The sequence below is a fragment of the Enhydra lutris genome, unplaced genomic scaffold (genome assembly GCF_002288905.1).
Source record: "Enhydra lutris kenyoni isolate GAN:26980312 unplaced genomic scaffold, ASM228890v2 scaffoldscaffold26, whole genome shotgun sequence".
In the NCBI taxonomy this organism is placed as follows: Eukaryota; Metazoa; Chordata; class Mammalia; order Carnivora; family Mustelidae; genus Enhydra; species Enhydra lutris.
In genome coordinates this window covers 1,723,099-1,746,977 of record NW_019154110.1, presented here as the reverse complement: position 1 = coordinate 1,746,977, position 23,879 = coordinate 1,723,099, and the positions used below count along the sequence as shown (strand labels likewise).

At 56.6% G+C, this 23,879-nt stretch overlaps 2 protein-coding genes across 5 annotated transcripts; both read left to right on the top strand.

Moving 5' to 3' along the window:
* On the top strand, positions 1-14,968 carry LOC111151238 (WD repeat domain 81). Of its 2 annotated transcripts, XM_022509074.1 has the most exons (10): positions 1-3,886; positions 8,504-8,611; positions 8,872-9,062; positions 9,181-9,371; positions 9,662-9,827; positions 9,918-10,083; positions 10,748-11,434; positions 12,069-12,214; positions 12,494-12,673; positions 13,732-14,968. In XM_022509074.1, the coding sequence occupies exons 1-10, from the start codon at positions 208-210 to the stop codon at positions 14,050-14,052; spliced, it is 5,835 nt and encodes a 1,944-aa protein (XP_022364782.1). In that variant the 5' UTR covers positions 1-207; the 3' UTR covers positions 14,053-14,968. The 2 variants fall into 2 exon arrangements, with proteins under 2 accessions (XP_022364782.1, XP_022364783.1); XM_022509075.1 differs by lacking the exons at positions 12,069-12,214; positions 12,494-12,673; positions 13,732-14,968 and having other exon boundaries at positions 9,918-10,028; positions 10,748-11,130.
* LOC111151239 (serpin family F member 2) lies at positions 14,791-23,092 on the top strand. 3 transcript variants are annotated; one of them, XM_022509079.1, is made up of 10 exons: positions 14,791-14,884; positions 17,006-17,072; positions 17,217-17,255; positions 17,377-17,439; positions 17,738-17,939; positions 18,398-18,541; positions 18,689-18,892; positions 19,396-19,538; positions 21,127-21,331; positions 21,965-23,092. In XM_022509079.1, the coding sequence occupies exons 1-10, from the start codon at positions 14,802-14,804 to the stop codon at positions 22,375-22,377; spliced, it is 1,563 nt and encodes a 520-aa protein (XP_022364787.1). In that variant the 5' UTR covers positions 14,791-14,801; the 3' UTR covers positions 22,378-23,092. The 3 variants fall into 3 exon arrangements, with proteins under 3 accessions (XP_022364787.1, XP_022364786.1, XP_022364788.1); XM_022509078.1 differs by lacking the exon at positions 14,791-14,884 and having other exon boundaries at positions 15,041-17,072; XM_022509080.1 differs by lacking the exons at positions 14,791-14,884; positions 17,738-17,939 and having other exon boundaries at positions 15,041-17,072; positions 17,377-17,449.
* Positions 23,093-23,879: the final 787 nt, after the last annotated feature.

Sequence of the window (23,879 nt, the reverse complement as noted above, 5' to 3'; positions counted from 1 at the left end):
CGGCTGCGCACGGAGCGCAGGACTTTTCAGAGGGGTAAGAGCGACCCCGGCCTCCCCTCCTCTGTTCCCGGCCCACCCCCCGCCGCCTTGGTCTCAGCCCCGGTCCCTCGCCCATCCCTCCCCGCCCGGCCTGGCACCCCGGAAGACGTCGCGGGCAGGGCCGTGGCGGGGCTCAGCCCCGCGCTGCCCCCAGGCGGCCGGGAGGGGATGGCTCTGGGGAGCAAGGGGCGGGAAGTCCCTCTTACCCTCGGGGCGCACGGCTGGTCCCCGCCCCCAAGCCCGGACATGGAGGAGCTGCTCCAGAGCGTGGAGAGGGACCTGAACATCGATGCCCGGCAGCTGGCTCCGGCCCCGGGGGGCACCCACGTGGTGGCCCTAGTGCCCGCGCGCTGGCTGGCCAGCCTCCGTGAGCGCCGGCTGCCCCCCGGACCCTGTCCCCGGGCAGAGGGCCTGAGCGAGGCGGAAGTGAGGACTCTCCTGCAACGCTCCGTGCAGAAGCTGCCCCACGGCTGGACGCGCGTGGAGGTGCACGGGCTGCGGAAACGGAGGCTGTCCTATCCCCTGGGCGGCGGCTTGCCCTCAGAGGAGGGCTCCAGCAGTCCCGAGACCCTCACTCGCTTCATGCAAGATGTGGCTGCCCAGAATTATCGCAACCTGTGGCGCCATGCTTACCGCACTTATGGGCAGCCCTACAGTCACAGCCCTGCCCCTTCAGCTGTCCGCGCGTTGGACTTAGTCCGACAGGCTCTGCAGAGGGTCTATGGTTGTTCCTTCCTGTCTGTGGGTGAGTTTACCCAGGGCCAGTCATCTGCAAGAGAGGGTACCTGTCCCCCTCGGGGCAACCTGGCCTGTCCCAGTCTTCTGCGAGCTGAGGCTCTGCTCGAGTCTCCAGAGATGCTGTACGTGGTACACCCATACGTGCAGTTCTCCCTGCACGATGTTGTCACCTTCAGCCCTGCCAAGCTGACCAACAGCCAAGCCAAGGTGCTTTTCATTCTTTTCCGTGTGCTGAGGGCCATGGATACCTGTCACCGCCAGGGACTGGCCTGCGGGGCCCTAACTTTGCACCACATCGCCATAGATGAAAAGCTTTGCAGCGAGCTCCGGCTGGACCTGAGTGCTTACGAGAGGCCTCAGGAGGATGAGAATGAAAAGAGCCCTGTGGCAAAGAACGGGCCAGGCGTCAGACCTGGAGATGAGGGAGGAGAGGGACCCAGGTGTCCCACCTGCCGGGAGGAACTTCGGGGTCTTGTGCTAGATTGGGTCCATGGCCGCATCAGCAACTTCCACTACCTCATGCAGCTAAACAGGTTGGCGGGTCGACGGCAGGGCGATCCCAACTACCACCCTGTGCTGCCCTGGGTGGTGGACTTCACCACCCCCCACGGGCGCTTTCGAGACCTCCGCAAGTCCAAGTTCCGCCTCAACAAGGGGGACAAGCAGCTGGACTTCACATACGAGATGACGAGGCAGGCATTTGTAGCTGGTGGCACGGGGGGCGGGGAGCCACCTCACGTCCCTCACCACATCTCAGACGTGCTCTCCGACATAACATATTATGTGTACAAGGCTCGGCGGACGCCCCGCTCCGTGCTCTGTGGACACGTGCGGGCACAGTGGGAGCCCCACGAGTATCCTGCCAGCATGGAGCGCATGCAGAGCTGGACACCTGATGAGTGCATCCCTGAGTTCTACGCCGATCCCTCGATCTTCTCCTCCATCCACCCGGACATGCCTGACCTGGATGTGCCAGCCTGGTGCGGCTCCAGCCGCGAGTTCGTGTCCGCCCACCGGGCCCTGTTGGAGAGCCGAGAGGTGTCCCAGGACCTGCACCATTGGATCGACCTCACCTTTGGCTACAAACTGCAGGGCAAGGAAGCTGTGAAGGAGAAGAACGTGTGTCTGCACCTGGTGGATGCCCACACCCACCTGACCAGCTATGGCGTCGTACAGCTCTTCGATCAGCCGCACCCCCAGCGCCTGGCTGGGGCTCCTGCCCTGGCCCCTGAGCCCCCACTCATTCCCAGAGTGTTGTTCCAGACCATCCAGGAGAGCACCGGCCGGGAGGACTTACCAGGACAGCTTACGAATGGGGCGGGCAGGCTGGTTTTGGAGGGCACTCCCTGCGAGGCTGGCTGGGCCAGAGACAGGCCCGGGGCAGGGGAAGATGACTTGGAACAGGCCACGGAAGCTCTGGATTCCATCTCCCTTGCGGGGAAAGCCGGTGACCAGCTAGGCTCCTCTTCCTTTGTCTCCAGTCAAGCCCCACCAGGCCTCCTGTCTTTCTCAGTAGCCTCAGCCTCTCGGCCAGGCCGCAGGAACAAACCTGCCAGTGCAGACCCTGGGGAAGGGGATGAGGGGAAGATTCTTCTTCCCGAGGGCTTCAATCCTGTGCAGGCCCTGGAAGGGCTGGAGAAACTTGGCAACTTTCTGACCAAAGGCCTTGGGAGCCAGCTGGAAGTGCCTGAGCAGCCCCAGATCCAGCCACCCGTGCAACTGCGGGAACTTCTCCATCGGGACATGCAGGCGCTGGGGGTCCTGTTGGCTGAGATGGTGTTTGCTACCAGGGTCCGAATGCTGCCACCTGATGCCTCTTTGTGGGTACGCTTTGAGGCTGTCCGGGGGCTCTGCCTACGTCACCCCAAGGAGGTCCCCGTGTCTTTGCAGCCCGTGCTGGACAAACTCCTGCAGCTGAGTGGACCCGAAGGCCCTGTGGTGACAGGGAGGGGCAAACTAGCCCCACTCTTTGAGTACAGGCCGGTCTCCCAGGGATTGCCCCCTCCCTGCCCGGCCCAGCTCCTCAGCCCCTTCAGCTCTGTGGTTCCCTTCCCCCCGTACTTCCCAGCGCTACACAAGTTCATCCTCCTGTATCAGGCAAGACGCGTGGAGGATGAGGCCCAGGGGCGGGAGCTGGTGTTTGCGCTGTGGCAGCAACTGGGGGCAGTGCTGAGTGACATCACCCCGGAGGGGCTGGAGATCCTGCTGCCCTTCGTGCTGTCACTCATGTCTGAGGAGCACACGGCCGTGTACGCAGCCTGGTACCTCTTTGAACCGGTCGCTAAGGCCCTGGGCCCCAGAAATGCTAATAAGTACCTCCTGAAACCTCTCATCGGTGCCTACGAGAGCTCCTGCAGGTTACACGGCCGCTTCTACTTGTACACTGACTGCTTTGTGGCCCAGCTGATGGTGCGGCTGGGCCTGCAGGCCTTTCTCATCCACCTGCTGCCCCACGTCTTACAGGTGCTGGCTGGTGTGGAGGCCTCTCAGGAGGAAAGCAAGGGCCTGGTGGGTGCCCCCGAGGATGAGGAGAGTGAGCTCCCGGGGGCCAGGCCCAGCTCCTGTGCTTTCAGGGAGGAGATGCCGATGGATGGTGAGCCTGCAGCCTCCTCGGGCCTGGGGCTCCCAGACTACACGTCTGGCGTCAGCTTCCACGACCAGGCCTATCTCCCTGAGACCGAGGACTTCCAGGCTGGGCTCTATGTGGCAGAGTCCCCACAGCCCCAGGAAGCCGAGGCTGTGAGCCTGGGTCGGCTGAGTGACAAGAGCAGCACCAGCGAGACCTCCCTGGGCGAGGAGCGGGCTGCCGAGGAAGGGGGTGCTCCCGTGGACAAGAGCAGCCTCAGGTCAGGCGACAGCAGCCAGGACTTGAAGCAGAGCGAGGGCTCAGAGGAGGAAGAGGAGGAGGACGAAGGCTGTGTGGTGGTGTTGGAGGAGGAGGAGGGGGACGGGGAGCAAGACGAGATCACCAGGGCTTCTGAACTCACTCTCTCTGACACTGTGCTGTCCATGGATACGGTGGTGGCCCGCGGTGGCGAGACAGATGGGGAGGAAGAAGAGGAGCCGCTGACTGAGCAGTCGGAGGGCAAAGAACAGAAGATCCTCCTTGGTGAGTTCTCAGGCCTTAAGGTGTTGGTCAAACAGTCCTCTGGTCACTTATTTATTTATTGAATGAAGTAAGCTTTACACCCAGCATGGGACTCGAACGCATGACCCTGAGATCAAGAGTCCCATGTTCTTCTGACTGAGCCAGCTGGGCGCCCTGTGGGTGTTTTTTTGTTTTGTTTTGTTTTGTTTTATTTATTTTTTTAATTTAAATTCCAGTATATTTAACCTGGAGTGTTTTCTTAGTTTTCAGGTGTACAATAGTGTTTCACCAAATCTATGCAAGACTCTGGGCTCATCACGACACAAGTACTCCTTAATCCCCATCACCTATTTTCTCCACCCCATCTCCTCTTCCCCTCTGGAGTTTGTTCTCTAGAGTTAAGAGTCTTATTTTTTGGTTTCTCTCTCTTTTTCCTTTTCCTTTTTTTTTTTTTTTTTCAAGATTTAGTTATTTGAGAGAGAGCACACTAAGCAGACTGCACCGACCACTGAGCCCAGTGCAGGGCTCAGTCTCACGACCCTGAGATCATGATCTGAGCCGAAACCAAGAGTCGGACCCTCACCGACTGCCCCACCCAGGCACCCCATGCTCTTGTTTGTTTCTTAAATTCCACCTGTGAGTGAAATCATATGGGATTGGTCTCTCTCTCTGACTTTTTTTTGCTTAGCATTATACTCTTGGTCCAACATGTTGTTGGGCGTGGCAGGGTATGATTCTTTTTTAAGCCTGAATAATATTCCACATATATATATACTACATCTTATTTTTTAAGACTTTTTTGGTAAGGATCAGAGAGGGAGAGAGCACAGACAAGAGGAGCAGCAGGCAGAGGGAGAAGAAGGCTCCCTGCTGAGTGAGGGGCCCAATGCAGGAGTCAATCCCAGGACCCCGGGATCATGACCTGAGCTGAAAGCAGACACTTAACTGACTGAGTCACCCAGGCACAACTGTACTACATTTTCTTTATCCATTCATCTATCAGTGGACATTTGGGCTGCTTCCATAGTTTGTCTGTTGTAAATAATGCTGCAAAAACAGGGGTGCATGTATCCCTTTGATTGAGTGTTTTTTTATTTTGGGGGTGAACACCAGTAGTGCAGTTATTGGATCACTACCCTGTAGTACTATTTTTAACTTTTTAAAAAAGATTTTATTTATTTACTGAGAGAGAGAGAGAGAATGAGTGGGGGGAGGGAAGGGGGAGAGGGGGAATTAGACTCCCCTCTCAGCAGGGAGCCGGATGCAAGGCTCGATCCCAGGACCCTGGGATCATGACCTGAGCTGAAGGCAGATGCTGAGCCAACTGAGCCACCCAGGTGCTCTGATATTATAGTTTTAATTTGCATCTCCCTGATGATGAGTGATATTGAGCATCTTTTCATGTGTCTGTTGGCCATCTGGATATCTTTGGGGAAATGTCTGTTCATGTCTTCTGTCCATTTTTTAGTTGGATTATTTGTGCTTTGGGTGTTGACTTGTAGCAGTTCTTTATATATTTTGGATACTAAGCCTTTATCAGATCTTTCATTTGCAGATATGTTCTCCCATTCTTTAGGGTGCCCTTTAGTTTTATTGTTTTCTTAGCAGTGCTGAAGCTTTTTATTTTGATGTTATCCCAGTAGTTAATTTTTGCTTTTATTTCCCTTGCCTCAGGAGACATTTCTAGAAAGATGTTGCTACTGCTGATGTCAGAGAAATTATTGCCTGTGCTCTCTTCTAGGATTTTTATGGTTTCAGGTCTCATATTTAGATCTTTAATCCATTTTGAGGTTGTTTTTTTTTTTTTTAACTTTTTCTCACCGTATTGAGTTTATTTTTGTGTATGGTGTAAGAAAGTGGACCAGTTTGATTCCTTTTTTTATTTTTATTTTTGTAGGCTCCATGCCAGGTGGAGCCCAGTGTGGGGCTTGAACTCAAGACCCTGAGGTCAAGACCTGAGCTAAAATCAAGAGTAGGATGGTTAGCTGACTGAGCCATCCAGGCATCTCCAGTTTGAGTCTTTTGCATGTAGCTGTCCAGTTTTTTGCCATATGTTGAAGAGATTGTCTTTTTCCCATTGTATAGTCTTTTCCTCCTTTGTTGAAGATCAATTGACCATATAATTGTGGGTTTACTTCTGGTTTTTCTATTTTGTTCCATTGATCTGTGTGTCTGTTTTGTGCCAGTATCATGCTGTTATGATTGCTACAGCTTTGTAATGTAACTTGAAGTCTAGAATTGTGATGCCTCCAGCTTTGCTTTTCTTTTTCAAGATTGCTTTGGCTATTTGGGGTCCTTTATGGTTCCATAATAATTTTAGGGTTGTTTGTACTTGTTCTGCGAAAAATGCTGTTGGTATTTTGATAGAGATTGCATTAAATTTGTAGACTGCTTTGGGTAGTTTAGACATTTAACAATATCCGTTTTTCCAATCCATGAACATAGAATGCTTCTCCATTTCTTTGTGTTGTCTTCAATTTCTTTCATCAATGTTTTATATTTTTCAAAGTATAGGTCTTTTATCTCTTTGGTTAAATTTATTCCTAAGCATTGTATTTTTTTGGTGGAATTTTAAATGTGATTCTTTTTTTTTTTTTAAGATTTTTTGTTTATTTATTTGTCAGAGAGAGAGAGAGCAAGCACAGGCAGACAGAGTGGCAGGCAGAGGCAGAGGGAGAAGCAGGCTCCCCGCCGAGCAAGGAGCCCGATGCGGGACTCGATCCCAGGATGCTGGGATCATGACCTGAGCCGAAGGCAGCTGCTTAACCAACCGAGCCACCCAGGCGTCCCTTAAATGTGATTCTTAATTTCATTTTCTGTTGCTTTATAATTAGCGTATAGAAGTGCAACTGATTTCTGTACTTTGATTTTGGATCCTGTAACTTTACTGGATTCATTTATCTGTTCCAGTAGTTTTTTGGTTTTGAGTCTTTATGGTTTTCTGTATATAGTGTCAGTTTACCTACAAATAGTGAAAGTTTTACTTCTTCTTTTACTTCTTCCTTACCAATTTGGATGACTTTTATTTCTTTTTGTTGTCTAATTGCTGTGGTTTGAATTTCCAGTGGTGAGACTGGACATCATTTTCTTATTCCTGACCTTAGAGGAAAAGCTCCTAGTTTTTCCCCATTGAGGATGATATTTGCTGTGGGTTTTTCACATAAGGCTTTTATTGTGTTGAGGTATATTCCCTCTAAACCTACTTTGTTGAGGGTTTTTTATCATGAATGGGTGTTGTACTTTGTTAAATGCTTTTTCTGCATCTGTTAAAATGATCATATGTTTTTTTTTTCCCTTTTTAAAAGATTTTATTTATTTGTTTGATAGAAAGAGAGAGAGCACGCACACACAAGTAGGGGAAGCAGCAGGCAGAGGGAGAAGCAGGCCTCCCGCTGAGCAGGGAGCCCGATGCAGGGCTCCATCCCAGGACCCTGGAATCATGACCTGAGCCGAAGGTCGACACTTAACAACTGAGCCACCCAGGCATCCCTTACTCTGGTTTTCATTCAGCATTTCTAAGTACCTCATCTGCGCCAAGGAAGTGGATTGAACAGATTCACGTGTGGCACAGGTGTGGGCCTTCCTTCCTGGAGCTCACTCCTAGCAGAGGAGGGTACCTTAGGTAAAGTAATGCTATAAAGAACAGGGCTAGGTACTATAAGGAACTATAAGTAGGGCTTAGATCTAGTTTTCAGGGGTCAAAGAGGCTTCCATGAAAGTAGAGTCAGGGATGCCTGGGTGGCTCAGTCAGTTAAGCGTCTGCCTTTGGCTTAGGTCATGATCCCAGGGTCCTGGGATTGAGCCCCACGTTGGGCTCCCTGCTCAGCAGGCAGTCTGCTTCTTCCTTTCCCTCTGCCCCTCCGCCTCCACTTGTGCTCTCTCTCTAGTAAATAAATAAAATCTTTAGGAGGAAAAAAAGAGGTAGAGACAGTTGAGGTCCAGTGAATAGGAGGTAGCAAGGCAAAAATGGTAGGGTCTGTGGTGGGAAGAGCATACCAGGCAGAGGGATCAGCATGTGTGAGATTCTGTGACTCCATTAAAGAAGCAGTGAAAAGGGATGCCTGGGTGGCTCAGTCCATTAAGCCTTTGGCTCGGGTCATGATCCCAGGGTCCTGGGATGGAGTCCCTCATCAGGGTCCTTGGTCAGCAGGGAGCCTGCTTCTCTCTCTGCCTCTGCCTGCCACTCTGCCTGCTTGTGAGCTAGCTCTCTCTCTCTCTCTGGCAAATAAATAAATAAAATCTTAAAAAAAAAAAAAAAAAGGAGAAGCAGTGAAAGGCTGGCCTGGTTAGACAGGGAGACTGGAGGGAAGAAGAGGGAGCACAGGCCATAGTGGGAGGGAGCTAGGGCCTGGCCAGGCCTCATTTAGCAGCTTAAGAAGATTCACTGAAAGGATGACCTTCGTGCAAGTTGTACCCGAGGGGAGGATTCTGGAGCAGCCTGGAAGCCAGGGTCACCTGGGGCAGTCCTAAAGCCACAGGTCCCCTCTGGCACTGTGAAATAGCTAGTGGTGGTGTGGGGCGCAGGCTGCTTGGCAGGTTTGCACCCAGGATTGGCTAGGAGGGGTGCCGTGGGCTGGGGTGAGAGGAGTGGCAAGCCACCGTTATCTGATGAGCTCAGGGCCTGCTCCTGTCTTGCAGATACGGCCTGCAAGATGGTCCGCTGGCTGTCTGCCAGGCTTGGCCCCACTGTGGCCTCTCGCTATGTGGCCCGGAACCTGCTCCGCTTGCTGACATCTTGCTACGTTGGTAAGGCCTGCGGTCGGTGCCGGAGAGGGGGCTCCATCTCAGACCCTCTGTCCGTCCTCAGCCCCCTGTAGGGCATCCTTCCCCCTTCCACGTCCCTGCCAGGTCCCGGGTCCCGGTCTCTAAGCCACTTCCTTCCTCGGGCAGGGCATGGTGTGGGCCCCAGGCTAGAGGGAATGGGAGTGGCTACCCTAGTTCCTGGAAGACTGACCTCCCTGCTGCCCGCCCTGAGCCGCTCGAGGCCGCTGGCTCTTCCTTGGCAGGGCCCGCTCGGCAGCAGTTCACCGTGAGCGGCGGGGGGAGCCCCCCGCTGAGCGCGGGCAACGTCTACCAGAAGAGGCCGGTCTTGGGCGATACGGTGTCTGGGCCTGTGCTCAGCTGCCTCCTGCACATCGCTCATCTGTACGGGGAGCCTGTCCTCACCTACCAGTACCTGCCTTACATCAGCTACCTGGTCAGTCACTGCTGGGGCAGCCTCAGGGGAGGCCGAGGAGCTTGAGGGCAGACCTGAGCAATCTGGGGGTCCCAGGGGTCCATGGGCGGCCTGGCCCTCATCCACTCTGTGGCCCTAGGTGGCCCCAGGTAGCACCTCGGGCCCCAGTCGACTGAACAGCCGTAAGGAGGCAGGGCTGCTGGCGGCGGTGACCCTGACCCAGAAGATCATCGTGTACCTCTCGGACACCACCCTCATGGACATCCTGCCCCGAATCAGCCACGAGGTCTTACTACCTGTGCTCAGCTTCCTCACTTCCCTCGTCACTGGGTAGGCTGCCGCACCGCCCCTGTGCAGGGAGTAGCCCAGCTGGGGATGCTGCCTGGGAGGGGCTGGGAAGCTTGGGAGTGAGACTGGGTGTCAGGAGTCCTGGTTCTGATCCAGCGGTGCGACCCTGGGCAAGCCGCAACTCCTCTCTGTGCCTCAGTTTCCTTATCTCATTTGGGCCAATCATTCTTGGAGCTCTGTTCATTGAAAGCTTTTTGGTAGATTCTGGGCAAGTCCTGCAGAGTGGGGGTTGGCGTAAGGGGGGCGCTGGAGCTCGTGTGCTTTCTTTCCAGGTTCCCGAGTGGGGCCCAGGCCCGGACTGTCCTGTGTGTGAAAACCATCAGCCTCATTGCCCTCATATGCCTGCGCATTGGGCAGGAGATGGTCCAGCAGCACCTGAGTGAGCCTGTGGCCACCTTTTTTCAAGTCTTCTCTCAGCTGCATGAGCTTCAGTACCAGGTAGGCAGACCTGCTTCCCTTACCTGGCTGGACTGGGCGGGGCAGGCGCCGTGAACTTAGCTGACTTGCCCTGGGCTGTCCTGCCCCCAGGATCTGAAGCTGGATGCTGTGGGTCGCAGCGAGGGCCAGCTGCCGGAGGTGGCCTTCTCCGACGGGCAGCAGCGGCTAGTGGACCCCAGCCTGCTGGACGAGCTGCAGAAGGTGTTCACCTTGGAGATGGCGTACACAATCTACGTGCCCTTCTCCTGCCTGTTGGGTACTGCCCCATCACATTCCCTTGCAAAGCCTTTGTGGCTCTGTCTCTTCCCCTGGGAGGGCTCCGGTGCTCCCCTTGCCCCCCCAGATCCTGTAGCTGGTCTTCAGCACAGTGTTGTGCGTCAGACCTCACCGTCCCAAGGTGACACGTAAACAGAGAGTGAGCATTAGCCAGCAGGGAGGCATGGGAGCTGGTCTAGAGTATCCCTGGGGAAGGCAGGGGCCTTGGGCCGATGTACGGACATCTCTAGGAGTTTCTGGGAGGAATAAGTAGCCCACCGTCTGTGTAGCCTCAGACTACACCTTGCAGGCCTGGCACTGCTGCGTGGTTATGTATGTTGTCTCCCTGAATGGGAAGAACGGCCCTGTGGTCAGATACGTTATTGTTCCTCCACTGAAATCTGGGTCCTGAGAGGGGGAGCAATGGCCATTTTCTCACCGTTCTGTTTCCCATGTGTCACATGGTGCCCAGCACATACAGAGGATGTGCATGTGAGCGAATCCACGTCTTCCTAGGGAAGAAACAGGCTCAGGGATGAAGAGTTACTTGCCTAGAGTTTCATAGCCAGCACCTGCCCTGTCTTCTGTTCCCAAGCTTTGGCGGGGTGGTGGCAGCTGCCTGCCATCTTCCCTGATCTTAGGATTACTCCCACCCTCCCATCTAGGTGACATCATCAGGAAGATCGTCCCCAACCATGAGCTGGTTGGGGAACTGGCGGGGCTGTATCTGGAGAGCATCAGCCCAAGCAGTCATAGCCTGGCCAGCGTGGAACCCACCATGCCCAACACGGGCCCCGAGTGGGACCCCCAGAGTGGGGGTGGCCCACGGGATGACAGCCACTCAGGGACCTTTGGGAGCGTTCTGGTCGGGAACCGCATCCAGATTCCTGACGACCCACAGCCTGAGAGCCCCAGCTTGCTGGGCCCCGTCCCGGGGGCGGGCAGTGGGGGCGTCAGCAGTGAGGAGGACAACGCGCTGAAGCGGGAGCTGCCCCGGAGCGCCCACGGGCTGAGCGGGAATTGGCTCGCGTACTGGCAGTACGAGATCGGCGTGAGCCAGCAGGACGCCCACTTTCACTTCCACCAGATCCGCCTGCAGAGCTTCCCGGGCCACTCTGGGGCCGTCAAGTGTGTGGCACCCCTGAGCAGTGAGGACTTCTTCCTGAGTGGCAGTAAGGACCGCACGGTGCGCCTCTGGCCGCTCTACAACTCAGGGGATGGCACCAGTGAGACGGCTCCGCGCCTCATCTACACCCAGCACCGCAAGAGCGTCTTCTTCGTGGGCCAGCTCGAGGCCCCGCAGTACGTGGTGAGCTGCGACGGGGCCGTGCACGTCTGGGACCCCTTCACAGGTGAGCAGGTCCAGGTGAGGCCTGTTCTCTTGCTGCCATACTGGGCGCGGCCAGGCCTCTGGGTTTGAGGACCCAGGTTGGGTGGTTGGGGTGTAATGGTATAGGGGGTGGGGTGACCCAGTGAGGCCGCCCAGAGGAGCAGTTGGACCTGAGTTTGAATTGGTTCTGCCAACTTTATTTGCTGGGTGACCTTGTGCAAGTCACCTTGTTGATCTGTAAAATGGGAATCAGAACGGGGTTAGAAGATGATGCACATAGGAGTTTGGCTTAACATGTAGCATGTCATAAAAGTTTGGCAGATGGTTGCTTGATTGTATTTTGGCATCATGGGGGAGGAGAAGTAAGGTTAATAAGGTTTTTAAAGGGGGAGGGGATTGGGTAGTGTTGAGGTAGACTGAGGAGAAGTAGTGTTTGATCAGGGGGTGCCGTGGGAAAAGAAGAGGTTGCTCCGGGGACTGGAGCCTGGCCTGGCCACAGAAGCAGGAAGGTGGGAGAGTCAAAAAGCATATTCAGCATTTTCTGAGGTCCTCTAGAATATGAGAAGCAGATCCAGGGTAGGTCAGGGAGATAGGAAGAGTTGAGGTGCTTCTGTCAGCTCCTGGTACCCCAGATCCATGGTGCCTTTCCTTCCCAGGGAAGACCCTCCGCATGATGGAGCCATGGGACAGCCGCGTGCCCCTGACTGCTGTGGCCGTCATGCCTGCCCCCCATACCAGCATCACCATGGCCAGCTCTGACTCCACCCTGCGCTTCGTGGACTGCAGGAAGCCTGGCCTGCAGGTCAGGGCCGTCCAGTTCCCTGAGCCCGGGCCTGGATGCCCGGCAGGGAGGAGAGAACCCAAAGAGAGAAGGCCAGAGTGTCGTTTAGACCAATGACCCACAGCAGCAAACCCTGAGTGGGGGGTGGGACTGACCTGAGATGGAGGGGGGGCCCTCTGCTTGATAGAGGGGGCGGGGATAAAGGATCAGGCCTTTCAACTGTGTGGGCTTGGGAGGGAGCAGGACCTCAGGGAGAAATGGGTTGGGGTGGCACTTTAGCTCATCTCCCTCTGTCTGCAGCACGAGTTCCGCCTCGGCGGTGGGCTGAACCCCGGCCTCGTCCGCTCCTTGGCCGTCAGCCCCAGTGGCCGTAGCGTGGTGGCTGGCTTCTCCTCGGGCTTCATGGTGCTCCTGGACACCCGAACTGGCCTGGTTCTACGTGGCTGGCCGGCCCATGAAGGGGACATCCTGCAGATCAAGGTGACTGACCAGGTCCCTTTCCTCTCCTCACTGCCCAGCCCTGCCCCTGCTCCAGGTCCTCTTAGGGCCCACTCAGGACAGGCTCCAGCTAAGGTAATCTCCCTTTTACCTGCCCCAGGGCTGATGGGCACACAGGGTTAGGAGCCAGAGGCAGGCCTGGGGGTGGGAAGCAGGGGGTGAGCTGACCCTGCTGCTCCCTGGGGATGTTCTAATGAGTAACCCTTGTCCATATTTGCCTTGCTTGGAGGATCAGGGGTCAGGCCCTGTCCGTGACCCAGTTCAGGTTAAATAAAGCTCAGCTGGGAGGCTGTTTACTGCCCCCAGACCACGGAACAGAGTCCATGTCCCATGCTGGGCTGCCCTCATGGGGGCAGGGACGTCCCCGCCTGGGGATCCTACCCCTACCCCCACCCATTCTCAGGCACAGACTTCAGGGAACTGCCCGGGGAGGGACAGCAGGGGAGGAACAGGGTTCTTTGTGGGAGGATATTTCCAGGCAGCTGGCACTTCCTCCCTGTGCTGACTGCAGCCGGGGGACCTGCATTGCCACTACTAAGGACACACTGGCTCCAGCTGTGTCCAGGACCCCAGGGGGCCCAGGGGTCCAGGTAGCTTTCGGTTTGGACCTTCCAGGGATGCATTCAGAGGGCTTTGGGGTCAGCCTTGGTGTTAATCCTGGCAGTGCTACTTACTGGCTCTCTGACCTTGGGAGGATTACTTAACTTCTCTGAGCCTCGGGTTCTTTCTCTGTAAAATGGGAATAACAAGAGCATTTATGTCATTGAGTTGTCCTGAAAATTAAATTTGGTAATATGGCACGCCACACACAATGCCTAGAGTGAGCGCCAAGTTACAGTGGTGACTAGGTTCAAGACACCTGAGCACAGTGACATCAACCAGCCCTTATAAGATGTGGTCGAGGAGGCAGTTGGTCTCCTGCCCAGGACCCCTCTGTCTTCCTGGGAGATCCCCTGCGAGTAAACAGAAGACCCTGGAGCTCGTTGGGCACATGGGAGGGCCCGGGTCCAGCTGGCTCAGGCTCTCTTCTCCCCAAGCAGGCGGTGGAGGGCAGTGTCCTGGTCAGCTCCTCCTCTGACCACTCCTTGACCGTGTGGAAGGAGCTGGAACAGAAGCCCACGCACCACTACAAGTCTGCCTCTGACCCCATCCACACCTTCGACCTGTATGGCAGCGAGGTGGTCACCGGCACAGTGGCCAACAAGATCGGCGTCTGCTCCCTACTCGAGCCCCCCTCCCAGGCCACCACCAAGCTTAGCTCTGAGAACTTCCGAGGCACGCTCACCAGCCTGGCCTTGCTGTCCACCAAACGCCACCTTTTGCTAGGCTCGGACAATGGGGTCATCCGCCTCCTGGCGTAGGCTGAGGCAGGGCCGGCCCATGAGGGTGGGCAGACATCCCCCCCAGGAGTCCCTCTCTCACCCGTGTTTTCCCAGCAGCTCCCTCTGTGCAAGCATCAGGCCCCACACTCCGAGTGGCCATGTGGCCTGCAAGCTAGGGGGAGGCAGGAGTCCAGGGTCCCAAACTGCCAGAGCCACCAGTGCTGCCAGAAAGGATCTCCTTCACGGCTTGGGGGAGCTGCTGCCCCTAGTCAGCAGGAAGCAAGAGAGAGAGAGAGAGCATGGGAAGCATTGCCCTCCCTTCTCCCTGGCTCTGCCCTCTGGGTCTTACATGGGGACAGGGAAGCTCTGAGAAGAGGAACGGAGATGGGCCCCGGCCCAGCCAGTCTCCAGCCGAAGATGCCCCCGCACCCTGCTGAGCTCTCTGTACCCCAGTCTCACAAGGACAGGACAGCTGCTCCAGTCCAGGACACTGATGGTGCTTGGACTCCAGCCTCTAATGAGGGCTGGCCGTGGTCCAGGAGTTAAGGGCCTTGGGCTGGGGTTTAAGTGTCCACCCAGCCGGGCCCTGCCCAGTGTGGGACTAGTAGGGGAAGAAAGAGGGCAGGACCAGGGGAGGGAAGAGGGACTGGGCCAGCCGGTGCCTGGCCAGGAGTGACCGCCTGCCTTGCCTGCCCACCCCTCACCACAGTGTTTGTGCCTTGAAACTGAGGAGGCAGCCCCTGGGCCCAGAACCTTCATGGTCCAACACCCTGAGAGAAGGGGCAAGAATGATCTCTGCATCTCAGGTCTCTCCCAGGAGACGGGAAGACCCAGCCATCCTGGGACCCTCATATTCGGGAGCAGAGATGAGGTCTGAGCCTGTGCCCCTACTGCCTTCTCATTATTTGCAATAGATGTAAATATGACCAATAAATCCTTTGGAAGAGCCATGGAACTGAGGGACACTTTTCTTGATGGTGGTATCAGGGTGGGGAAGAATTAGGAGTGGGCAGCTTCCGGGGCCATGAGGAGAGGGCGAGAAGCTGGGCAGGAAGGTGGGGGACAGCCTGATCATTGCCCTTGGGTGCCCCAGGGGACAGGCCTTCTGGTGCATGCAGCCCCAGGCCAGTTTCTTGAACCCTCAGCCTTGGGTGAGGGTAAGGAGGCAGCCATCCTGCTGGGAGGATGCTAGCTGGGGCTGGGGCTCTCTCTCCTCTCCCCACCCCTTCCAGATCTAGTCTAAAGGCAGCCAATCAGGATCCTGGGCTTGTAAGGCTTGGGGATGGGCATCCTATCTTGGGTTCTCCACATAGGCTCCTGCGGCCTCCCTTTCCTTCCCCTCAGGATGGGGGAGAGGAAAGGACATTGGAAGTGGGAAGCTGGATGTGACCCTGAGCCCAACTCTGTCCTTGGGCATGTCACATAGCCTCTCTGACCAACTAGAGTGGGGTTGCTGGGAGGCCCCTGTCCTTCCTGGATCTGCTCTACAGATGAGAACATTCTCCTCAACTTTCCTGAACCTCCTTTCTCCAGGCTTGTGGGGAAAGAAGGGGGACCCAAATCCACAGGGCCTCCAGGTGGCTGTCTCAGGATTAGATGCCTTGGTGGGAATGGGGCTTCCGGCCCCAATATCAATGTTTAACCGGATGTGCAGGTCAATATTTACCAGAAGAGAAAGCAATCTGAACAGGGGTTGGCTGAGAGCAAAGGTCCTGGTGGGAGGGGAGGGCTCAGCTAGGCTGGCTGGAGCCTGAGCAAAGTGTGGGGAGTACCCAAGTGGGGCCAGAGAGAAGGACATCGTGTGCAGCAGCAAGGAGCCCGCGGAGGTACAAGGGGAGGGGTGGCTTAGCCTGCTCTTTGGGCAGGAGAGGAGGTAAGAGCTGCTGTCCTAGCTGAGGGGGCCTGGAGTGAATTGATTCAGAAGGCCTCTCATTTCCCAGCCTCCTGGGGGGGATGAGGAGCCAAGGTGGGAGTTCTGGCAGGACTCCCCCTGGGACTTGAAAAACTGGAGGGCTTTTCTTGACAAAAAAATTCAAAAGCCCAGGTTGGAGGTCAGGGGCCCTGTGATGGGGGTGGGGCCAGGGGTGATAGAAGGATCCCTTGGAAGGACTGGCCCTGAGATGGGGGCGGGGTTGGAGTGTGTGGGACCTGCTCTGAGGCCCCACCAAGACCTGCCCATCTCCACCTGCCAGCCTGGCTTCCCGGAGCCGACCTGGACAGAGTTGGGGGCCAAGGCCTGTGTTTCCCGTAAGTCCAAAGGTGGCTTTGTCCAGAGCCATTCATTGGGCTCTCTGGCTGGGTCAACAATGCGGCTCTCCAGCCTACCCCACCAACCCTGCTGAGACTTCAGGGACTCAGGCCTGTCCACCCTTGTGGTCAAGACCAGACCAGCGAGAAAAGGTGGGCCCTGTGGACAGCAGGTTGGATAGGAGCCCCAGTATACAGGAGGCTTCGGGGGAGGCTTCCCAGAGGAGGGGGGCTAGGCGGACAACAGCCCTATTACTGAGTGCCAGGCATTGTAATCAAGGCTCACAAAGACTGTCTTATTCTGGTCCTCACAACATACCATGGGAGGAGGTAGGGACTTTTGCTACCATTTTACAAGAAAAGGCAGAGTCCAGAGGAGTTAAGGGAAATATCTAAGGTCCTCCGGGAAGAGGCAGAGTCTGGATTCCAATCCAGGTGGGACTCAAAAGGCCAGGACTTGAAGCATGAGGATTTCTTTTGTTTTGATATTTCCCCTATGAACCAAACCATTTTCAGTGCCCAAAATGTGAAAAACTGGAAAATACAGAGGGGTTAAAAGCAATTCAGGGGGCCATCCCATGCCACAGAGATGGGAACCACCACTGGTGTTTGGGGGTGTGCTGGCAGTAGCTGGGTGTCCCCTCAGCGGTAGAGGCTCAGGATCTGCCAAGCCAGGCAGCGTGGGGAGTGCGATCCCACGCAGAAGTGCCGCCAGGTGGGAACAGTGGCTTCCTGTCCCGCACAGGAACATGGCGCTGCTCTGGGGGCTCCTGGTGCTCAGCTTGTCCTGCCTGCAGGGTTCCAGCTTGGTGGTGAGCCTGGGCCTGGGTCTGGGTGGGGCCGGGAGGCAGGTGGGGACGCGCCAGGGGTCCGGGCAGGAAAAGGAGGGGGCTGAGTCAGGGGAAGGTTTGGCTCTAAGGGGGTTCCCTCTCCTCTCTTCATCCTTTTCTCAACAGTTCTCTCCTGCCAGCGCCATGGAGCCCTTGGACCAGCAGGTACTGGTGAGGGAGAGGCATGAGGGGAAGGAAGGCCCCGAGGGGCCTTCCCTGTGGCTCCCGCAACGGTGGGGGAACCAGTGGGAAGGGTCACGCTCCATTTGCTTCCTCCCTTCTTCAGCTAATGAGCGGGCAGACCCAGGAAAAGCTGCCCCCGCTTACCCTCCTCAAATTGGGCAACCAGGTACAACCAGGTGGGGCTGGGGGAAGGGTGGGCGGGGTCCGAGGGAGGAGGGCCAATCAGCAGGGGCGAGGGAACCGGGGGGCGGGGCCATGAGGCGGAGGCCAGAAGACCGAGGGTGGGAGGGACCAGAGCGAAGGACCCGGTCCCTATCAGGCCTTTGTCTTTGTGACCGTCTCTCGTCCCTCTCTCGTCAGGACTGAGATAAGGCCCTGCTGTTCTCAGGCACAGGGACTCCGAAAGGGATCCTCAACACAGAGCTGACTCCTTAACCCTCTTGACCCCTGATCTGTCCCTGTAGGAGGCCCATGGCCATACTGCCCTGAAGAAATCCCCAAGGGACTGCAAGGGGGCCTCAACTCCGGAGCAGACACGCAGGTTGGCCCAGGCCATGATGGCCTTCACCACAGACCTGTTCTCCCTGGTCGCCCAAAGGTCCACCAGCCCCAACCTCATCCTGTCGCCTCTGAGTGTGGCCCTGGCCCTGTCTCATCTGGCACTAGGTACCGTGGCATCCGTTTGTCTAGACCAGCAGAGCTGGGAGGCCAGTAGGAACTCACTACTCCACAGTTTACTAGCGGGTGCTTCCTTCATTGGGGGCACTTGGCTGTTTGGTAAAAAGGCAGATTCCCGGGCATACCTCCAGATTCCTCGAGTCAGATCCCCGGGTATGGGACCTAAGGATAAGCTTCTGATGATTTTTATGTAGCTGCACTGTCTTCGCCGGACTGGAGGCTCTCACTGTGGGAAACCAAGGTCCAGGGAGGGAAAACAACTTGGACGGGGTGAGGTCATCCAAGATAGCCAGCAGCAGAGATGAAGGTGGAACTTGGGGGGCGGGGTTCAGTGGATGCGAGAGGCGAATGCCTGTGCACCACGGGCATTCAACAGGGACTGGAGTGCATGGCAGGGCCGGGAAAGAGCCGGCGGCCTGGGCCACAGCCAATGCGGTCCCCTCCAGGTGCTCAGAACCAGACACTGCGGAGGTTAGAGCAGGTGCTACATGTGGACTCAGGGCCCTGCCTCCCTCACCTACTGAGCCACCTTTGCCAGGACCTGGGCCCTGGGGCATTCCGATTGGCTGCCAGAATGTACCTGCAGAAAGGTAGGTGTTGGTGCTTGGAGCTCCCTAGGTAGTGCTCTTGGGTGGACAGGGGTGATGGGGATGGGGTTGGCCTCAGGTCGCCAGTCTGAGGATTGGTGGCTCTGGAGCTCAAGCCCCTGGGAACAATTTGTGGCCCTTTCTGCATAGGATTTCCCATCAAAGAGGATTTTCTGGAACAATCAGAACAGCTCTTTGGTGCAAAGCCCGTGAGCCTGACGGGTAGGAAGGGGGATGATCTGCTGAACATCAACCAATGGGTGAAGGAGGCTACAGAAGGGAAGATTGAGGATTTCCTCTCTGAGCTGCCAGATGACACAGTGTTGCTTCTGCTCAATGCCATCCACTTCCAGAGTGCGTTCCTCTTCTCCCCAGGTTCCCCACCTGCCCCATAGGCTGCCCCTATTCCTGCCCCATAGGCTGAGCTGGGCTGTGAAGAAACCTTTGTTCTGAGAGTCTCTCTTTCTCCTCAGGGATGGGCCACGAGGCAGGGAGCTCTTCAGGTTGTGGCTTGGGGGAGGGTAGGAAATGGGTAACAGTGTGCCGAGGAGGGGCCCCAGGAATTGGATGAGGCTGTTGTAAAGAGAGAACCCTAGGAGGAAACTGAGTTGGTGGAGAGATGGGGGGTGCTCCTGGGAGCATGGCGGGGCACAGGAAAAAAGCAAGCCCAGATTTCAAAAATGCTGCAGGGAAGAAACCTCAGATCAACTGAGTGTCACCTGGCACAGTGCCCCTTGGGGTTTCGACCTCTACCTTTTGTCCCTTGAATGGGTTCTGGGTGGGACAGAGAAGAGACAGGTGGTAGAGAACCTCCCTCTGCCTGGGTCTACATGGCCCCTGCCTTCTGCTGGCTCTAGGTTTCTGGAGGAGCAAGTTTGATCCAAGTCTCACCCAGAGAGACAGTTTCCACCTGAACGAGCAGTTCACCGTGCCCGTGGACATGATGCACGCCCACACGTACCCCCTGCGTTGGTTCCTGCTGGAGCAGCCCGAGATACAGGTCAGCCCTGATTGTCCAGGCTGGGAGGTGGTGTAGGGAGGGGGTGGGCTGTGGGCAGGCACAGGGGTGAAGGGGGGTGTGCCCTGCCTTCCTTGCAGTCATGTTCCTGATACAGGTGGCTCTGGAAGGTCTCGCTATACCCCGACCTGTGGGACTGAGCTTCCAGGCTCTTGGAAGTTCATGAAGCTCACAAAACGATATTGGGCATTTGCTGTCTGCCAGATACTGTCCTAGACATGGGAACTCACTAGCACGTGGGAGACCAGGTCCCTGCTGTCAGCAGGAAAGGAAAGTACACAAATGAACCTAAATCACAGGATCATTTCAGATAGGGTATGTGCTATGGGGGAAAAAAGAAAGTGATCAATTAGTGACTAGGGAAGGTATTTTAGATCCAGCGGTCAGGGAGTGTTCTTTGAGGAGGGGCCCCAGTGGAGAACCAGGTGATCTTTGGTTATAGGGGTTTGTTACCAGGGCCCATGGGTTGGTGGGGCTGCAGAGGAAGCCACCCAATGGCTACAGAGCCACTCAGGCCAAGGCATGCCTGAGCCTGGGCTCTGTGACCTGTCACAGTTCTTCTTAGAAGGGAGGATCTGGTTGTGATGGATGTGTCCATATCCTTCTGGAACATTCTGACTGGATAGAGCGCTATGCAAGGCTTGTCTAAGGGGAGGCCTCCCTTGCTTCTGGCCACAATGTGGTCCTCTCAGCTTGAGTGTAGATCCCTGGGCCAGTCAGCTGTGGCAGAGGCGGCCATGTTGGTTAGTTTCCCAAGGCAGCATGCCACAGGCCTCAGCCTTCTGTAGCTCTCCTGAGAGGGGCTGTGGGCAGCACAGGCCCTTGGAGTAGCATCCCTTTTCTCTCCCTTCCACCCTGATAGGCAGCTCCTGCCAGACTGTGTCCTGCCCACACTTTCTTCACCCTTTGTCTCTTGGGTCCTGGCCTCAGCCCTCTTCTTCACACCCTTTGCAGGCAGACCCAGGCAGCCAGATGTGGGGCTCCCCCTTCCCCCTCCCCCAACCCAGGGGTCCTGCTGCCTGGCTGCTCTGTCTAGAGACCAAAGAATCTGCAGCTGTCAGGAATCATGGAGCACAGTGCTTCTCATACTTACGTAGCTGCAGGAACCCCATTCATGTGAAATTACCTCAGAGCGCAGTCTTACATACAGTGGGGCAGAGTCACTACTGAGGGGTGTGGTGTGGAGAGAACCACCTTTTGCAGTGGCTCCCCTGCAGAACCTGGAGTGGTCTGAATCTGAGACACCGAGGGGATTTCTTGACCCAAATCACAGGGCCAGCTGGTAGCAGATGAAGGGAGAGGAAGTCCCCATTTTTTTGAGCCTATGTGTTGATACTCCACTGGAGTGTCACATGTCTGCCTGCCATGTGGGCAGGTAGTATGACTCGACTTCACGGTAAGGAAGTAGAGGCTGGGGGAGCCCAGACACACACCTGAGAAGAATGGACCGGAAGCCCTGGTCCATCTATCTCTGAAGCGAACACTGACACTGGGTCAGCGAACACTGACCCAGACCCAGCTGGTCTGGGCACTTTCCTGTTCTTACATGGTTTCCTTTCCGCCTTGGTAGGTGGCTCATTTTCCGTTTAAGAACAACATGAGCTTTGTGGTCATTATGCCCACCCACTTTGAGTGGAACGTGTCCCAGGTGCTGGCCAACCTGAGCTGGGACATCCTGCACCAGCCCTTACTGCGAGAGAAACCCACCAAGGTCCGGCTGCCCAGGCTGCATCTCAACTATCAGCTGGACCTGGTGGCCACCCTCAGCCGGCTGGGTAAGGAGGCTGGGCAGGGGACCGCCCCCTGGGTCAGGCTAGGCAGAGCGGGTGAGCAGGGAGCCCCCTTGCTGGCTGTGGATCCGAGTCAGAGCAGACTGGTGTCCTGGCCTTTTCTGGGGCTTTGGGAGGTCAGAGGGCTTCCTAGGACCCCCCACCCCCAGGACTCTCTTTCCTGGGCTGAGCTGGGGTGCCCCAGGGAATGACAACCTGTTCCATCCAAGAGTGAACTTTGCAGACTGGAGAGCCTGGGTAGCATGTGGGTCTTGTCGGCTGTCCTGCAGGGGGCGCTGCGCTAGACACTGGGTCCCCCCAGCAGACAAGACTGAGTCACGTGCAGGTGGGCAGATAAGGAATCAGGTATTTACAGTTCAGCATAAGGGATAAGACAGAGGGCTTCTCTCCCGTTCACTGGAGAAAAGGCACCCATACCCACTTTGGGGCAGGGGATTGGGAAGGGCTTCCTGGAGGAAGTGACCTTGAAGCTGACACTTGGAGGTTAGGTAAGAGTTAAGCAGGGATCTGTGGGTTGGACTAGTCCCTTGGCCAGAATGCCAGATACCATCCCAGGCAGGTCTGGGCAGCTTGTGGGGCAGAAGGCAGCTCTGACCTGTCACCTCCTGTCCTGGGCAGGCCTGCAGGAACTGTTCCAGGCCCCAGACCTGCGTGGGATCTCTGACCAGAGGCTGGTGGTAACCAGCGTGCAGCATCGGTCCACGCTGGAGCTCAGCGAGGCTGGCGTGGAGGCGGCCGCTGCTACCGGCACGGCCATGTCACGCATGTCTCTCTCCTCCTTCAGCGTGAACCGCCCCTTTCTCTTCTTCATCCTTGAGGACACAACCAGCCTGCCCCTCTTCGTGGGCAGTGTGAGGAACCCCAACCCCAGCGCGGAGTGGGAGCGTAAGGAGCAGCAGGATTCGCCAGATGACAGGGACTACTTCCAGAATCAGAAAGCCTTCCCCCGCGGAGACAAGCCATTCGGCCCTGACTTGAAACTTGCTCCCCCCTCAGAGGAGGACTACCCCCAACTTAATTGCCCCAAGTGAGAGGCCAGCTGCCAGCATCCTGAGTCCCTGCCTGAAACAACCTCTCCACTCCTGGGACTCTTTCCAGACGGCTTGGTGGGATTACAGCAGGGGCCTGGGTGGGCAGTCTGGGAGCGGAGAGAGAGTCATCTTCTCCGGTCTCCTCTCCTCTCTCGGGGAGTTTGGGGTGGGTGGGGCCAGGTCGAGGGCAGGGCTCCGGGAATCAGGGGTCTGGATCCCACATCCTTTCTTCCAAAGCGGCTCAAATGTTGTCCTTGTTTGGGGCTTGGGCAAAGGGACAGCTGTAGGTCCACTCTTGTCAGGAAGGTAGGAAGGTCTTTCCCAAAGCTGGCTGGGGCACTTCCACATTTGTTTACCAGAGAAGGTGGGACAGGAGGGATTGGATACCTTGGCTGGGGAGAGGAGAGTTAGGCCGCCAGCAGTGGAGCCCTGTCTCGCTCTGTGGGTGGGGGCCTAGCCTTCCATATAGGCACTTCTGCCATAACGTGCCCCTGGCCCTCCAGCCTCCACCTGCCCTGATGCTCCTGTCACTGCAGACTTCCTGCTGCTCCTAGGAGATACCGACATTGCCAGGATTCTCCCTCCTCTCTCCTCTTCCACTGTCCAGGTGTCTCAGGGGCTGAGGCGGGAGGGGAGGGCAATAGTTCCTTCCGGCTCTTTTGTAAAGTTTTTGTAGTGATTTTTATGACATCCGAATAAAGAATGAATGGCCCTGGCTGCTTTGAGGTCACTATTCTGGGCACTCGTGGGGGCAGGGGGGGTCCCTGAGGAAGGCAGGAGGAAGCCACTGGCTACACAGAGCACCACGCTGGGCCTGGGCTGGGACAGCAGGCAGCCCTCTCTGCCACGTCTGTTCTCTGTTCTCGGCCACTCGCCAGCCTGTCTCAGCACAGTCCCCTCTGACCTCACCAGCCCTCTCCATGGCCACCTCCACGCCAGCCTGGCTCTGCTCTCCAACGGCTCCTCTCTAGAGGCCTCAAGCCGCCAGCAACAGGGGTGGCTCAGAATAGCGCTGGCCTCCCGCTTTGGGAGAAAACTGGCAATTAGGGAGTCCGTGGAGTTTCTAATTACATGCCAGTCCTTTTGCCAGGCGCAGGCGCCCGCCTGCTGGGGGACAGGCTGCTGGGAATAGCGGCTCCAGCAGGAGGCTGTCAGTGCCTAAGGATTTGGGGGAGGTGGCTGGACTCGCCCTGGGCCCCCGGGCTGGGGGCGGCATGGGTGTCCACGTGGGTGGGCCCTTATCTGTGAGTGCGGGGTGTCCCTGTGGCTGCAGCCACCCAAGACCCTGAAGGGCAATGGTCAAGAGCAAGGGCCTGGGGTGGACTCTTGCTTCCTACAGCCCAGCCATGTGGGGAGAGGTAATACACAGAACAAGTGAAATCGATGGTGAGGCTGAGGGTGGGAAGCACTGTGGTAAGAAGTAAAGCAGGGAAGTCTTCCCTGAGGAGGCGGTGTGGGAGCAAAGACTTGAATCAGGAGTAGGAAGTAGAGGCACCTGGATG

Bases quoted from the DNA above. Each gene is read 5' to 3' on its own strand.
- LOC111151239 (XM_022509078.1), top strand. From the start codon at position 16,839: ATGCCACAGAGATGGGAACCACCACTGGTGTTTGGGGGTGTGCTGGCA. The intron at 17,073-17,216 runs GTGAGCCTGGGC...TTTTCTCAACAG, and splicing joins TGCAGGGTTCCAGCTTGGTG to TTCTCTCCTGCCAGCGCCAT. The intron at 17,940-18,397 runs GTACCGTGGCAT...GGTCCCCTCCAG, and splicing joins CCTGTCTCATCTGGCACTAG to GTGCTCAGAACCAGACACTG.
- LOC111151238 (XM_022509074.1), top strand. From the start codon at position 208: ATGGCTCTGGGGAGCAAGGGGCGGGAAGTCCCTCTTACCCTCGGGGCG. The intron at 8,612-8,871 runs GTAAGGCCTGCG...CTTCCTTGGCAG, and splicing joins GCTGACATCTTGCTACGTTG to GGCCCGCTCGGCAGCAGTTC. The intron at 12,674-13,731 runs GTGACTGACCAG...CTCCCCAAGCAG, and splicing joins GGGACATCCTGCAGATCAAG to GCGGTGGAGGGCAGTGTCCT.